General features: G+C 33.8%; 4 protein-coding genes and 1 non-coding gene across 18 annotated transcripts; 3 read left to right on the top strand and 2 right to left on the bottom strand.

The window, feature by feature from the left end:
- The first annotated feature begins 1374 nt into the window (after positions 1 to 1374).
- LOC105164560 (NAD(P)-binding Rossmann-fold superfamily protein) lies at positions 1375 to 4041 on the top strand. 2 transcript variants are annotated; one of them, XM_011083237.3, is made up of 9 exons: positions 1383 to 1610; positions 1880 to 1963; positions 2059 to 2117; positions 2239 to 2334; positions 2443 to 2520; positions 2851 to 2913; positions 2996 to 3169; positions 3500 to 3595; positions 3699 to 4041. In XM_011083237.3, exons 1-9 carry the CDS (start codon positions 1436 to 1438, stop codon positions 3771 to 3773), a joined length of 900 nt encoding a protein of 299 aa, XP_011081539.2. In that variant the 5' UTR covers positions 1383 to 1435; the 3' UTR covers positions 3774 to 4041. The 2 variants fall into 2 exon arrangements, with proteins under 2 accessions (XP_020553407.2, XP_011081539.2); XM_020697748.2 differs by lacking the exon at positions 3699 to 4041 and having other exon boundaries at positions 1375 to 1610; positions 3401 to 3540.
- A 391-nt stretch (positions 4042 to 4432) lies between these two features.
- Positions 4433 to 6053, bottom strand: LOC105163201 (protein ELF4-LIKE 4). 3 transcript variants are annotated; one of them, XM_088885447.1, is made up of 2 exons: positions 5592 to 6053; positions 4433 to 5016 (listed from the first exon to the last, which is right to left on the bottom strand). In XM_088885447.1, exon 2 carries the CDS (start codon positions 4969 to 4971, stop codon positions 4624 to 4626), a length of 348 nt encoding a protein of 115 aa, XP_088741573.1. In that variant the 5' UTR covers positions 4972 to 5016; positions 5592 to 6053; the 3' UTR covers positions 4433 to 4623. The 3 variants fall into 3 exon arrangements, with proteins under 3 accessions (XP_088741573.1, XP_011079766.1, XP_088741577.1); XM_011081464.3 differs by having other exon boundaries at positions 5703 to 6049; XM_088885451.1 differs by lacking the exon at positions 5592 to 6053 and adding an exon at positions 5356 to 5570.
- A 1206-nt stretch (positions 6054 to 7259) lies between these two features.
- Positions 7260 to 7345, top strand: TRNAY-GUA (transfer RNA tyrosine (anticodon GUA)). Its single transcript is given in 2 exon segments — positions 7260 to 7296; positions 7310 to 7345. It is a non-coding gene; the product is annotated as a tRNA-Tyr (tRNA).
- A 231-nt stretch (positions 7346 to 7576) lies between these two features.
- On the top strand, positions 7577 to 12931 carry LOC105163160 (protein WHAT'S THIS FACTOR 1 homolog, chloroplastic). 11 transcript variants are annotated; one of them, XM_088881227.1, is made up of 5 exons: positions 7578 to 9003; positions 9545 to 10283; positions 11041 to 11155; positions 11996 to 12147; positions 12416 to 12931. In XM_088881227.1, the coding sequence occupies exon 1, from the start codon at positions 7736 to 7738 to the stop codon at positions 8912 to 8914; it is 1179 nt and encodes a 392-aa protein (XP_088737353.1). In that variant the 5' UTR covers positions 7578 to 7735; the 3' UTR covers positions 8915 to 9003; positions 9545 to 10283; positions 11041 to 11155; positions 11996 to 12147; positions 12416 to 12931. The 11 variants fall into 11 exon arrangements, with proteins under 11 accessions (XP_088737358.1, XP_088737353.1, XP_088737363.1 ...); XM_088881232.1 differs by lacking the exons at positions 11996 to 12147; positions 12416 to 12931 and adding an exon at positions 11565 to 11799 and having other exon boundaries at positions 7577 to 9003; positions 9556 to 10283; XM_088881237.1 differs by lacking the exons at positions 11996 to 12147; positions 12416 to 12931 and adding an exon at positions 11565 to 11799 and having other exon boundaries at positions 10215 to 10283.
- Positions 11871 to 12773, bottom strand: LOC105163193 (transcription factor MYB114-like). Its single transcript, XM_011081452.3, has 3 exons — positions 12623 to 12773; positions 12405 to 12534; positions 11871 to 12317 (listed from the first exon to the last, which is right to left on the bottom strand). The coding sequence occupies exons 1-3, from the start codon at positions 12771 to 12773 to the stop codon at positions 12020 to 12022; spliced, it is 579 nt and encodes a 192-aa protein (XP_011079754.2). The 3' UTR covers positions 11871 to 12019.
- Positions 12932 to 15515: the final 2584 nt, after the last annotated feature.

The raw sequence follows: 15515 nt of genomic DNA, 5'->3' as shown, positions 1-15515 counted from the left end.
GGCATTCCATATCGATTCCAAATTAGCATATAAAAATAATTTAATTAAAAATATTTATTTTATATGTATAAATCAATCTAAAATTAAATTTAGAATGTATGTAGATTTTTATTTTTTATTTTTTTTTTGCTTCGAATAAACTTTAATAGACGAATAATCTATTTGTTAGTTGAAACTAATGTTAGAGGTGTTAAATACAATCGTTTAAATTACAAATATTTTACGTATAATTAATCATACATCAAGAGAGAGCAATACAACTATCCTTATATTTTAAATAAGTCCACCCAAACACCTATTTAATAAAAACAAAAATAGGTACAACTTTAGAAATCCTATCATAATGTTTGGATTTATTTTTTGAGTGTTTTGTTGTATTTTGTGGAAATAGAGAGAGAAAAATAAAGATAAATAAGTGTGTGTTAGAGATAGTATGTATGTTTGGATTTGTTTTTGGAGATAATTTAAAATAAGTATTGTATGTTTAATGTTGTGTTTTGGAAGATAAAATTTACTATTCATTATCAAATCATGTCTTTTATATATATATATATGTGTATATATATATGTATATATTTATACTAAAACAGTTTAAAACACTTTGAGAAAGTGTTTTTAAATGATGACAAATATTGGATATGTTTTGACTCGTCCTTAAGATAATTTAAAAATGAAAACAAACATAGTGTATAATTTCCTTCAAATCTTCTTCCCCCCCTCCCCCCCTTTTTTTTCCCTAACAAAATTCCCTAACTCTTCTAGTTTTTCTACATTAAGCATTGATGTGAATAATTTAAATTTTATTATAAAAATAAATTAGCCTTAAATAAAAGAATTATTGATGGAAACATAACTTTGAAAAGAGTATGAAAAAATGTAACGTATATAAGGGTATTTTCGTTCATGTACATATTATCAATCGATGATAGTTAGTAGTTACTATAAGTCCCCACACTACGAGACATTCAGAATAATTACATTTGGTTTGTATTTAATAATTTGTCTAAATTAATTATATGAACAAAGAAAACTGACAATTGAAAATTTCTATCACGTAAAAATATATAAATTATTTTGAATTTTACATATAATAGATTAAGTGTGTCTGTAATCGTCCGAAGGGATGTATTACATGTAACTATTGTATGAACTTATTAATAATACTTTGTTCAAAAAATTTAATTAAAGAATATATATATCTTATGAATTAATATAAGTTGGCGCAAATTTTATAGTTGCAGTAAAGATATAATGCTGATCACAGCGCTTTCTACCTTTTTTACTATTGGTGCTGATCATACGCTTTTTTTACCGCGGGAACAACGTCATTTTCACAGATCATCAACGATTGGACGAGAGAAAGCGCGGATAAGAGGATTTATTTCGGGGGAAACAGAAATTTCCACTTCCAGCAGTTTGAACTCAATCAATTCCTATGGCGGGTTCAGCTTCAACTCTGTCTTTCTTCAACTCTTATTCCCTGTACTGCAACCGGGCCTTCGAGAATCTCAGACCATGTTCCAGTTTCGAAAAGCGCTTTTCCTTCACTTGCTTCTCGTCCAAGAAGAAACAGCTCAGTTTCATGGACCAAATTCTTGATTACATTGAAGGTCGCCCACTTTATTCTTCTGTCCACGCTTTTTATCGTTGCTTTGTTTTTCATGGGCTTTGTTCGTTTCCTTTAACGGGCCACTTGGGCAGGTTTTGGATCACCTAATTCATTCTGGTAAAAACGCATGTTCTTGTGTGTGATTGAGGTTTCTGTTTTTGCCTTGTAATGTTTGTACATTTGTTATGGGATTTGTTCCTTATTGATGTAGGTGTTGAGTTGAGTAAACCACGTAAAGCACTTTATCTGTGTGTGAAAATTCCTGTACAGGGGGTCCAAAGTTAAGGAAATGGTATGGTGCGCCTGATCTTCTGCCGAAAGATGGAAATGAATTGGAGGAAGATGAGGCTGCAGGTATTGTACTGAGTGATTGCGTTCTGGATTTATTGAGTTTGTTAATCTTTTTGTAAATGGCCGCACTGATTCGTGACTTTTGTTACCTGAAACAGAAGAAGATGGAGTTAGAGATGCAGTGTTAGTAACGGATGGAGATAATGAGATCGGTCAGGTGATGTTGTATAAGTTCTACATTTCTTGTCTCGATCGAATTTATAAGACTAGGACTACAAACAAGACAATGATCTTGTGTCAGCAAACTTTTTAAGTTTAATGGTTTTTCACTTCTACAGATGATTATACTTTCACTCATTGTTAAAAGAGTTCGAGTAAAAACACTGGTTAAGGATAAGCGAGTTGCCATGGAAGCGTTTGGCACTTATGTTGAGGTTGGTGCGTCTAGTTACCTTTAAAGATTTCAGAGCATTTGATTGTGCGTTAGTTGTTTGTTTCACTTCTCTTTGTTATCTCTAATACAAGCTAGTGTTCCTTTGAAGTCTATGGCTGGTGATACAACCGACAAGACGTTTCTGAAGAAAGCCTTGAGAGGTGTTCGTGCAGTTATTTGTCCAACTGTATGTATAAAACTTCCGTTGCCTGTATTTGCTCCCTGACACTAAATAGTTCAATTCTTGTAAAATTAACATAAGGAGAGAGGTCTGAGTATACATGTCATATATTTTAACGTGCCTGTCATTTCGACTAGTTTCTTTGTGGATGGATGTAATTTTTCTTCCTGCCACTTCTTTATTGGGGCAATACTTCTCTGAATGTGTGTATCAAGCTAGATCAACGAAAATCCGTTGCTCGTTCTACCCTGGATTATCTATACTTTTTCTTTTTCTCTCTGTATAGACATGATATAATTATGAGTTCTTCATAAATTAACTCTGCATAATGTTTAGGAAGGATTTTTATACAATATTGAGAGCTGGAAAGGCATACAGCACGTGATTCTGTTATCTCAGGTACCTCCAATTCCTGATATATATTCAGCACCTCAATCCCAATAATACATGTTTGATATTGTAAGTTTCGTGAAGCTTCCAGTTATCTGTCTATAGGGATTCTACCGGTATTCAAGCAGTCATGAATAGCAATGCAAGAAAACTAGCAGAGCAAGATGAGAATGTGGTGAAGTCCTCTGGAGTCCCCTATAGTATAATCAGAACTGGGCTCCTAAAGAATGCTCCTGGGGGCCAGCAAGGTTTCTGCTTTGAAGAGGTAATTTCAAATTTCTGTGTGCTCTCATTCCTGAGTTTTCCTAGTGAAAATAGTAAAGTTTCTTAACTGGTTGCATAGACACCCTCTAAGGCCTGGAGTACTAAAAGGAACCCCTCAATTTTGAAAAATTACACTGCTTTCATGCTTTTAAAATTGCTTTAACCATCCTACATTGTTCTTTCTTTCTTTTTTTTTTTCAAAACTGAGGACTTCTTTTGTAATATGCTGCAGAGGAGGTGTCGATGTAATTACTCTTAAGAAAATTATGCTATGAACATGTAAGCTATCTTTGAGTATCCACTCACATTGACGAGGAAGTATCCATGACAGGGTAGTGCAGTAAAGGGAAGTCTGAGCAAGGAGGATGCTGCCTTTATTTGTGTAGAAGCCCTTGATAGCGTACCCGAGAAAGGATTGACATTTGAGGTTCTAATATTAGAGTTACCAAAACGGTGTCCATGCTGTTATTTCCTGAGTTCTATTCAACTGTTATGATTCTTGAATCAAAGTTTCTCTGTTCTTACAACAGGTGGTTAATGGTGCCGAGAAGGTTTCTGACTGGAAAAAGTGCTTTGCTATGTTGATGGATGGGTCAGTGGAGTAACCTCAAACACGAAGACAATGAACTAGGTATTCCCTATTTATCGAGTTATTTAGGTGGATATGAATGTTACTAAAAAGAGTTGAGCTTGACAAGGAGACAGAGATAAGAAATGAAATACAAAAAGAGAAGAAAGTGTGCATATATGTATTTGTTTATCCTGGCATGCACTTTAATAAGATGTCATTTATTCTGACTGTTGCCGGCTGTATTTTGAACAGAAATGTATACTATATCTTGGCATTTTTTCTTAAAGAACTCAATTGAACAAGTGCAAATCTTTTGCTTTTTCATTCCTGAGTCCGGTCTTCATGCACTTGCTGCACATGGTATGACGATCTGGATCTTGCACTTGTTGCACATGGTACAACAATCTGGATCTTGTGGAAGGTTAAAGAATGGGTCCTGCAGATTTCTTGCACTTCAAACTATTAATCATACACTATTATCAGAGCCTATAAGCAGTGGATTTCATCAAGACTTTGCAATTTTTCTGATTTTTGGGCCGAGGAAACCTCAGTTCGAACAGAAAGTTCTGTAAATGCATATTGACTCAACAAAAAATTGGTAAGCATAGGTCACTTTTTATCTAAAGATTGTTCAATTCACCTTATGGATGTAAAGAAAAAAAAATCTAGACCTGCCATGTTACATTGTGGTGATTAAAATCAAAACCAACCAAACTTTTGTACTCGAGAAAAGAAAGAAAGGTCTGCAAACTACAAAGAAAGATGTATCTACCATTCCTTTATGCAAGAAAATGCTCATTTTATGAGGGTTAAAAATCAAGAAAAACTTTTCAAGAAACTGAGCAACTGCACCGGTTAATCCAAATGAAACAACCTAAATACGATCAATCACTAGATCGCACCCTCTTATGTCCAGCTCTTCCATCAGACCTAGTCGTCCCACCCGACTCCCCTTCAGACGAAACCTCCATGGATTTGGCAAATGAGTTGGAGAGATCGTTATACAGATCAACAACCCTTCTGATGTTGTTGTTAAGCTCTCGAATTAACCCCACATTTCGAGTCAAATTACGTGGGACTTTTGACTCGTGATTCTGGTTAATCTCAATGATCAGCAGCCTGTTTTGGTCCAAAATGTTCTGCACCTGCACAATGTTCTTCTGAAATGTCTGAAGAACCTTGCCATCAACCTGTGCTCCATTGGCAATGCCAGAAAATATATCCTCGTCCATCTCCGCTTTCTTTTCTCATGTAAGTGATTAGAAGATCTGCAGTAGCTAAAGAAAGCAAGATGGAAACCATAAATTATAGATCAAGAAAATGTCAAGTGATTAGTGTTACTATATGCTTTACTTATTCATCTCTCATATTTCCTTTCTTTTCTTGGCATTTCTTCAATTAAATCTATGGAGTCACTGTAAATGTATACAAATTCGGTATTTTTCTTGTATGAATCGAGTACGAAAACAGGCAAGTCAGCAGTGGAATTTACATTTGTTGCAAAAGAAAAGGGCACATACTTGTTTTTACAGCATATAAAAAGAAAATAAAATGAGTGATATAAAATAAGGAAAAACAATAAAGGAAAGAGTTGAAACTCGAATGAAGTATCTCACTCAGCTGACTTGTTTATAACAGATGAGGCACATTCTTCAGAAACTAAGCAAATCTCAGAGTTATATGTGAATGATTGAATCCTGACCTCCCCACCCCCAAAGGTAAAGCTTAATATACCAAAAGATGAGGATTTTGACGAGAAATACACAAAAATGAGCACCCAAAAGCCTGCAAATCAAGACACTAAAATCCACACACACAAACAAAGAAATCTAGCTAGAAACAAACAACAGACCTGAAAAAAGCTCAAGATTCAGAAACCCCACGTCCATTAAACAAAAAAGAATCAAAAGCCCATCACAAAACAGGGTGAGAAAAACATTGGAAAAATCCCCACGGTTTTTACCTTGGAATTCAGCAACATTCCTTCTTCTCTTCTCTCCTTTATCCTTTTCAAGAATGTCAACAGAGAAGGAGAGAGATTTGTATTGTACGTGGGGATTTGTTTGACAGTAGAGAGCGTGGGAGTAGGAAGTTGCAGGCAGGCGGGAGGATCCTGTGTGGTGGTTTTGTGGGGGATTTTCCTCGTTTTATCTCTCTAGAAATTGAAGAGGAGGTGAGTGGGGAGGCGTTGACAGATAGGATAGAGAGAGAGAGAGAGAGATGGATACTTTCTCTCTCCTCGTTTACTTCACCTGCGGGATTCGCCCTCCATTCATTGCTTTGCCCTTTTCTACGATCATCACATCATCATCATCATGGTGACGGAATTTCAAAACTATTCTCCCTTCTCTACTACAACTTAAAACCACTCTTTTCTTTTATACAAGCAATATTTATATAATTATATTAATATTTAAATAAATTAAATACTATATTAATATAATTAAAAATTATGATATAATAAATTATAATATACTCATATAAAAATAAAATAAATAACAACATATTCGATGTGGCTCGAATAAATAACCTCAAATTAAGTTAAAGCCACTCATGCAAATGTGTTTGTGAAGGGATGAATCGAATTTTCTATTTCATATTTTATTGTATTTTTATCTTATAATTAGTATATGCATAACCACATAATATTTGCGTGCAAATGTTAATTAAAATAAGATATGTAATATTATTTAAAATAAAAAACTTAGTTATATGAAAGAAAACAGTACTGTTCATTTATTATGATTTGACTAATTATATAAGTAAATAAATTGGAAATTTTTAAATAAATGTAAATACAATATTTAATATTTCGGATTTAATAAGGTCAATATTACAAATGGGGTTAATGTGAGAATGTAGTCATAGAAATTTAAAAAGTTTGACTTCATGCAATGCTAAATACAGTTGTTATCTTAAAGGGATAATTATTCGAGTTAATTATACTTAAACCTTTTTAAAAATATAAAATTATATTTTTATAAAAAAATAAAATTATATTTACATCTCTTCGAGAATTCTTCCTTCACTCATAGTACACTTTTGTTAGAATTTTGGCAAAAACAATGTTGATGCTAATAAAAAAAATTAAATAAATTTTAGATTTTGCCTCTTGTTTAATATTTCTATGTATATTTTGTATTTATAAAGAGATAAATGTAATATACAGGAGTGTGCAAAGTGAGGTTAATATTATTATATTTTTTTTCTTATATAATTTAAAGTTATTACATGAGAATATCATATGAGGGATAAATTAAAATTTTATATAATTTTTTGTTAACATCAAGATTTTTCATCAAAACCATAATGAAAGGGGTCTAAATAATGAATTTTTAAATGAGGTATAAATATAATTTTAAAATTTTTTGGGGAGAAAATATACTTTTGTATGTTTAGGTGGATCTAAGTGTAATTAATCATAATTATTAAATTAAGTACTTAAGGTTGTAAATGTAATTATCTCAAAAGAAAAGAAACGTCCATTTATATATGACAAATAGACGTAGCTGTTCGTTCACCGACCTTAGCTCAGTTGGTAGAGCGGAGGACTGTAGTGTCATCATAGCAATCCTTAGGTCGCTGGTTCGAATCCGGCAGGTCGGAACTTTTACTTGTTTTACTCTCTATTTTTCTTTTTCTTTTTTCCCTTTTAGACCTAAAATGCATATAAGATCCTGATGCTAGCAATCCTTAGGTCGCTGGTTCGAATCCGGCAGGTCGGAACTTTTACTTGTTTTACTCTCTATTTTTCTTTTTCTTTTTTCCCTTTTAGACCTAAAATGCATATAAGATCCTGATGCTAGCAATCCTTAGGTCGCTGGTTCGAATCCGGCAGGTCGGAACTTTTACTTGTTTTACTCTCTATTTTTCTTTTTCTTTTTTCCCTTTTAGACCTAAAATGCATATAAGATCCTGATGCCCTTTCTCCCTCGTTTTACGAAATAGCCACCACATCCACGGCGGCGCCACCTCTCTCCTACCACCAAAACTATCATGACCCTTCTTCACCTCCTCTCCAAAACCTCCTTAATACCCTTCAGACCCCATCACATTTTCTCCCCCATCTCCCGCTTTTCCACCTCCTTCCTCATCACCAAAACTCCCAAGAAATTCAAGAAAAAGCGCAAGAAAAAGGACAGCCCACGAACTACACTCGTTCAAACCCAACCAAGCATCATTCCCCACTTCGAAAACATCCTCCTCAGAGATTCGCACTTCAGATTCCTCACTAAGACCAAAGAATTTCTCTCCAAACAGCCCCACGAAGTCCTCCGCCTCGATGACGCCGGAAAACTCCACCAGCGGCTTGGCTTCCCCCGCGGCCGGAAAGTGCTCAAGTCCATCCTCCGGCATCCTCTCATTTTCCAAACCTATCGCCATTCCGACGACAAAATCTGGGTCGGGTTTAGTGATTTCATGGATAGTTTGCTGCGTACCGAACGGGATATGGAAAATGAATTGGAGAGCAAAAGGGTTGATGTTGTTAGGAAATTGTTAATGATGTCCGCAAATAAGAAGATACCCTTGAGTAAAATTTATCACAACAGGCTCTTGTTTGGCATACCGGAGGATTTTAGGGATAGAATCGCAAAGTATCCAGATTATTTTAGGGTAGTGATTGAGGATGATGGGAACCGAGTGCTTGAGCTAGTTAATTGGGACAGTTCTTTGGCGGTGAGTGCTTTGGAGAAGGAATTTATGGTTGATGAGGATAAGGTGAAAAGAGCATTCAAATTTCCTATGAAACACGGCAAAGCATTGGAGTTGGATATGGAGGATGAGAGAAAGTTGAACATTTTGAACACATTGCCGTTGGTGTCGCCTTATTCAGATGGGAGTAAGTTGGATTTGTGGACGTTGGAGGCGGAGAAGTATAGGTTGGGAATCATTCATGAGTTCTTGAGCTTGACATTGGAGAAAAGGGCGTATATACATAACATAGTGGAGTTCAAGGAGGAATTTAGTCTGACGAAACATACTTATCAAATGCTTCTAAAGCAGCCTCGGACATTTTATGTGGCTGGTACTCAGATGAACTGGTGTGTGTTTCTAAAGGATGCTTATGGTGAAGATGGAGAGCTCATCAATAAAGATCCGCATGTAATGTTTAACGAAAAACTTTACAAATATGCGGACATGCAAGAACTGGAATCTGATTGCACGGTTGGATAAAAATGAGAATGAGGATTTAGATAAAATAGACTTTGAATTGGTAGCTGAAGCAGATCAGGCAAGAACGAGACGGAAATTATTTGGAAAAGGTAACTTGAAATGAGTTGGCAGTTACTTAGGATGCATTGCTGTAATTTATTGAAATGTATAGTCAAATGTTTCTGGAAAAAAAATGAAACTTTGAATAGATGGTTGTAGACTTATGCTTCTATGGATGAAATACTACGATCTGCATTAATGTGGAGTTAGTACCCCCTCTTTGTATATGTTAGTGATTTTCCCAGTGCAGTTAGCAGGAATGGAACTGCTTGTCTGTTGGACAACCATTATTTTTGTAGTTATGAATATAAGATTAATGGCTGGTTCTGCATTTGGTTCCACGACTAATAAGACAAAGTACTGTGTTAAATCTTAACTGGTTTGCATGAAAAGAACATAAACCGATATGTTACAGGCACAACACCTAAGAATACTGTCAGAGTGGACTACATTTGACTGTGAGTATATGTAGTTGAAGTCCTTTTCCTTGCCAGCAAAATAACCAAAACAATAAGTGTCTTCAGACAACATGTTTCTTTCTGGATGCTTCCCTTTTGCCGTCAAATTTGGTTCTTAGTTCTGATTTTTCAGGTTGTCTGCAGCAATCTCCACAAATACCAAACCCTTCAAATGGGCCTCAAAAGAGTGAGAGATGGATATATGACACTTATGATGCTGATTCAGAAAGGGTAGCACCAAAAGAGAGTTACTTGTGATCCTGACTACCTCTGATCTCGAGATTAGTGTTCTATCTTATATTGTAAATTTACCAAAATTCACTTAAGCATGTGAGTCAACGGGCAATGGAATTAATTCCTGAGTAGTTCCACGACATTGGTGGTTCGGTCGGAGATGTTGATGTGCCTGCGGTCTTTCATTAGTATTATGCTTCCATCTTTCTTCGTTCCATTTTTTTCCCTTTAATTCTCCAAAATAGAAAGGATTGAGAATTTGGTTGACCACACTGCCAATTTCAACACTTAACTCTCCTTCAATTCTCCTTCTAAAGAAACATTCACATGGCAGCTACCAGCAAAACTATCATCATGGGTATGATTCTGGCACATGTGGTGCAGAATCAATTCGGCTTGCTCAAGTTTTTGCTTATTCGGATGATAGATGTTGCTAAAATTATTCCTTTGACTGCAATTTTCTTGTCCATGAATCATGTCTGCTTATCCTACTCTCAAGAAAGATAAATGGTTGGATCAAATTTTATTTTGGGTATCTAGTTACGATGTTCTTCTCTTGTGAAATGCAGATTGCTGGGACTGACAAGTTTGTGAAAGTAATAGATTTTCTTCGGCGTCGGCTTCACAGGGAGACATTGGTAGGTTCAATCTTGCTCTTCAACTTGGTCTTATCAATGCAAGTTTTTTCTTCTTGTTCTTTGCATTTTTTTTTGCCTTCTTTCATGATGCTAAATTTCCTTTACTTGTTTCAGTTTGTATACTTAAACAGTGTTTTCTCACCAAATCCTGATGATTTGGTGTCAGACCTGTATAATGTAAGTTGTTTTTTACATGATATCTTCAATCTGGTAGGATCAGGTGTTCCCTGTGGCCTGTTGTTTTTGTTTCTTGGGAGCAGAATTTGAGTATTAGCCATACAATTTACAATCAATGTTGTCCGCTTTCCTTGCAACAACTCAGCATTTGTCTGATACAATTATTTCCTCTTTTACTTTATTAGAATTGGTGGTGGATGCCATACATGTCTGATAGACAGCGGCTTTATGCCACACAGATTCAGCTCCCTAAAACACAGAAAACAGCAATGTTTTCGATGATTGTGGAGTGGCATTGGCACTTTGCAGTGATAACATGAGAGGATCATTGGCAGTGCTAACCTGATATGATCTTTTTCAGTTCTCTTTTTTCTGATGCCTATTCAAATTACTGGTTGTCTTTTGTCAGTCACCCTAAAGTTAGTTGTATTTTCAAGGCAACAATGGAATTGTTTCACAAAGTGCTGTATAGTATTTTTAACTTTATGGTTCTTGAGATATGGCATGACAACTTTTTCTCCTAGAGACAGCAATTGAGGTGCTGTGTGCATTTGCCCACTAAATGTTGCATTACATGCAGAACATTGGCTTTGATGGCAAATTAGTTGTCAATTATGCATGCTCCACGGCATGGGATTGACTGCTATAGTGCTACCAAGGAGTTGGTTCTGCACATTCATAATGGTGTACATAAGGTATATTTTAGACTACCTTTTTATTGCTTCTCATTCCTTTCTTTCAGATAATACATGTAACTAATTCAATAAAACTCAATTTGATCTTTTTTTGGGCAATGCGAATATTTGAATTAGATTGTGATGACTGATAGTAAATCTCCATGATCACATAAATCTTCTATAAATGCTATGTTTTGAATGCCTTTGAGCTCCTGAGGCCCTATTTGGTTGTCTTGGTACAAGTTTTCTTGAGGATATGGTGAACTGGAATGGTGGACTTGCAACGAGCCTTGTAAAATAAATCTATATGTTGTCTTTTTTCTATGTCACTTAGCTGCTATAAGAATTGTGTTTTTTGATTGCATCAACTTCCATTTACGTTGTCCATGTCTGAATTTGCATTCAGCATTAAATGTTCTGTTGGCAGCAAGCTTCCAGAATATCCTAGCAGCAGTACTTTTGCTAAAACAGGGTGGTAGATGGACAGTTGGAAGAGACTAGCTTTTGGAAGAAGTAGTCGATCCTCAAGTGGCGCTGATAGTTATTTTCATTCCACAAAAGATTCTTGCAGAATAGAACTAGCACTATGAAAGAAATCTGAAAGCAGAAAAGCGCATTTCTGGAACCAATTCTCATTTCAATGAAACTACATGTTGATTTAATTTCTATCTTTTTCACAAGCATCATATTTATACTAAAATTGTGATGCTGTAGACTACTTGTCACGTTGAAATAATGGAAATCTCTGGTGTATAGAAATAATTTTCCGTTACAACAAGAAAATGACTTACATGGACATGTCTACTGATTCAACAATTTTAGCTAGCCGTTTTGGGATTTAATTCCCAATCCTTGCAGAAATCAAAGACTATTAACACGTATTCAACCATCACTAAATTCAAGAAACTTGGAGACCCATTCCTGAGTTGAAGGATTCTCATTGGAGAAATCAAAGAAATCATCAACATCTAACCTTGTTTCTGGTTCCTCCTCACTCCTGCTTCTGCCAGGTGCGTTCTCTTCTTCAATTTGCTCATCACTCTTAGAGCCCATTTCTTTTGTTGAAATTCCAGCAACTAACACCCTTTGGTCCAACTTCTTCTTGCTCAAATGATAGTTCCAGTAGTTCTTGATCTCATTGTCTGTTCGACCCGGCAATCTTGCCGCAATCAATGACCATCTGGAGTAGGATAAGACAACCAAGATTTTCAGTTATGATCTGTTGATATTCAACTCTTTGTCGTTTTGATTTGTTATTGAAACTTACCTATTTCCCAGGAGCTTATGGAGCCGAATGATCAAGTCCTCTTCTTGGTCAGATATATTGCCCCTCTTGATGTTTGGCCTCAGGTAATTCATCCATCTTAGCCTACAACTCTTGGCGCAACGGTTGAGCCCTATTTTATTTATAAAAAAAAAAAGAAACAAGTTGAATTCAAGATCCTCATATGGTGATGATGATGATTTAACAATATAAAGCTCGACCAGCTTTAGCAGCAATAGCTGTCCAGTGCTTAGGACCGTGGATGTAGACAGCTTCGTCCAGTCTCCGGTCCTCCTCCGCCGTCCATGCCCCACGGTTGAGTTCCTTCTTGGATGGCGGCTGCTGCTTCTCTTTGAGTAAGGTGTCAGCCATAGAGGCCACTTCAGGGCTGCTAGGTTTTAATAATTGTGCGGTGGACTTCCCACCTAAGCTTTCAGACAAATCTGAAAAGTTGAAATATATAGGAGGGATGAGATTCTTGTACTAATCAATAATAATACCATGCATGCTTCTCTCCTAATTCCTACAAATACTTGTACTATTATATATTATTTATCTTTTTTCAAAAATACATCCTAATACTGTTGTTGCAACATTCAATACGTAATATATCGATATTTTTAATTTAATTAATAAATTCAAAATAATGAAATAAACAATATACCACTATTAGAAGTAGATCAAATATCTATATACGTAAAACTCAATTCATAACTGCTCGATTTACTGGATCATCAGTACTACTATTATTCTCTTTTTCTTTAACAAAAATATTAATGAAATTATTTCAAATTACGCCTATGTCATGTTTTTATGTTATGTGATATATTAGAATAAACATATTTTTAGAAATTCTAGCTAAAATATATATATATATTTACATTTGCTAGATTTCTGTATCTTATCATATATACATATTGTATTTATTAAAAATGAGACCCCTAAAAAAATTGATTTGCTTGGAAAAATATTTTTTTGGCAAAAGTACCCTTAAATATATATTTATTGACAAGATATCTATTTTTTTTAATAAATTAACTATCATGTATATTTAATATTAATTTATTTTATCAATTGTAACCAATTAATTATTTTGTCGTCAAATTTTTTTATTTGATTTGACCAAAAAATATAGTAGAAAAGGTTGACCACGTTTGTGGTGGCTGTTACCTAATGTGTTGAAAAGAAGTTTCACACCCTTTTCTTTAGTTCATATTCAATTTTATCAAAATTAATTAATCTAATGATATGTGTAATTCTATTTATTTTATAAGCATGAGGTCATATATTCAAGCCCCGTTGCATATATATGTCTTATTTTATATATATATATATAATTTTGTTGTTATTTATAATTTATAAGTTCTCGAAGAATGTATAAATTATTTATCAATATTACTCATTAAATGAAATAATGAGATACTATATAATTTATTATGCAAAATTTTATTACTCTGTAAAATATATTTACGTGTAGATTAGAAAAATATAATTTTTTATCTAGCTATTTAAATATCTAAATTTTCCTTTGATTCATTTCATTTATTCAATATAGTTTTATCATAATAGCAATTTTAATTTTTTTAATGAATTTATTGAAGTACCCCTCGATCTTCGACAGACATCAAATTTTGGCACATTTTATGTTTGGAATAGTTACACTCCTTTTTATAAAGATTTAGTGTAATTACATGTAAATCTCGCGTAGTTTGAAAAATTGCATCTAGTACTGATTTTGCTTTCGTCTAAATAAATAAATTCATGCACTAGTCAAAATTTATCAAATTCGATGATATTAACAAAAAGACTGGATAAAATTCATATTTAACCGTGATTGACCTTTTACAGGTTGGATAAATCTTTTCATAATCAAATTATCCTTATAAATCTTCATACTTTAATGCATATGAGGATATATATTTTAACCGTTATAAAAATAACTCAGTCATAAAAGATTTATTTGACATGTAACAAGTCAGTAATAAGTTAATCGAGAGTAAATATTGATTCTTTTGTGAATATCCACAGATTCAATGATTTTTTTAATTAACAGACATATCTATTTTTTAGATGGAAGCAAACATTAAAGGTATTAGATGTATTTCCTCCAACCACAAGGGGTTTACGTATAAGTACATCGAATCTCAAGAGAGGGAAATATAATTATCCTTTTATAATTTAAAGCCATTATCCCATGACCGATAGCAATTCAATCAATAAAAAAAATAATTATTTAAATGTTTTTGTAATTATTATGTGTAAATAATTACTAATTAGAAGATTACTCCAAGAACTTGAATTCATTAATGGGCCAATAAGGAGAAGTTAAAAACCACAATTTAAAGGGTTTAATGGGCCTACAATTTAGCATAATCTTTCATTCTTTAATAATTGTAGCACCTTTCGGCTCTTTTGTTTTGTTTGTTTTTCTTTCTTTTTTTTTTTTTTTAGACAAGGGCGATGAATTATTATTAATCAAAATAAATCAATTAAAATCATTCCTATCAATTAATATACAGTGAAGATTATTACAACATCTACGACCTGTTCAACAATATCAAATATTAAACTGAGTCTAACCAATACCTACTATTGCAATGGACAATAGCTGCTATGCAGTAAAAACAACATCCTACAATAACCTGATCAATTTATCAAATATTTTAAATAAATCTAACCAACACCTACTACTACAGTAAGCAATAGTTACTATGCAGTAAAAATTACATTCCACAATATCTACTATGCAGTAAAAATAATATTCCACGCATATAGCAAAATTCAAACCCATAACTTTTAAAATCATGGAGCCTCAATTTCGCCAATTGAGCTCAATCTTGACACCATTTGGCTATTTTCATGCAACTATTTAATTCAACGGAGTTTAATAAAATTAAATAAAGACATTGTACTTTATATTCATGCATAAAACAATTATATTAATTCTGTATATGTCCATATTTGTATAATATATGCCAAAAAATTGCACTAAATATGTAACATTATCATATATATATATAGATATATAATTAATTGCTATAAAATAAAAAAAAACAGTATAATTAAAGTTGTAATTTATAAAAAGGTGTCGAATTTCGAGGCCATTATACACTG

This window comes from Sesamum indicum, linkage group LG1, assembly GCF_026168435.1.
Source record: "Sesamum indicum cultivar Baizhima isolate 11 linkage group LG1, ASM2616843v1, whole genome shotgun sequence".
Classification (NCBI taxonomy): domain Eukaryota; kingdom Viridiplantae; phylum Streptophyta; class Magnoliopsida; order Lamiales; family Pedaliaceae; genus Sesamum; species Sesamum indicum.
The sequence above is the reverse complement of the archived record's forward strand: the minus strand, read 5'-3'. Positions and strand labels throughout refer to the sequence as shown.

Excerpts from the sequence above, each read along its gene's own strand:
- LOC105163201 (XM_088885447.1), bottom strand. The coding sequence starts at position 4,971 with ATGGACGAGGATATATTTTCTGGCATTGCCAATGGAGCACAGGTTGAT.
- LOC105163160 (XM_088881227.1), top strand. The coding sequence starts at position 7,736 with ATGACCCTTCTTCACCTCCTCTCCAAAACCTCCTTAATACCCTTCAGA.
- LOC105163193 (XM_011081452.3), bottom strand. The coding sequence starts at position 12,773 with ATGGCTGACACCTTACTCAAAGAGAAGCAGCAGCCGCCATCCAAGAAG. Across the intron at positions 12,535-12,622 it reads AGCTATTGCTGCTAAAGCTG|GGCTCAACCGTTGCGCCAAG; the intron begins GTCGAGCTTTAT and ends TAAATAAAATAG. Across the intron at positions 12,318-12,404 it reads CATAAGCTCCTGGGAAATAG|ATGGTCATTGATTGCGGCAA; the intron begins GTAAGTTTCAAT and ends ATCCTACTCCAG.
- LOC105164560 (XM_011083237.3), top strand. The coding sequence starts at position 1,436 with ATGGCGGGTTCAGCTTCAACTCTGTCTTTCTTCAACTCTTATTCCCTG. Across the intron at positions 2,335-2,442 it reads CGTTTGGCACTTATGTTGAG|TCTATGGCTGGTGATACAAC; the intron begins GTTGGTGCGTCT and ends GTTCCTTTGAAG. Across the intron at positions 2,521-2,850 it reads GTGCAGTTATTTGTCCAACT|GAAGGATTTTTATACAATAT; the intron begins GTATGTATAAAA and ends CATAATGTTTAG.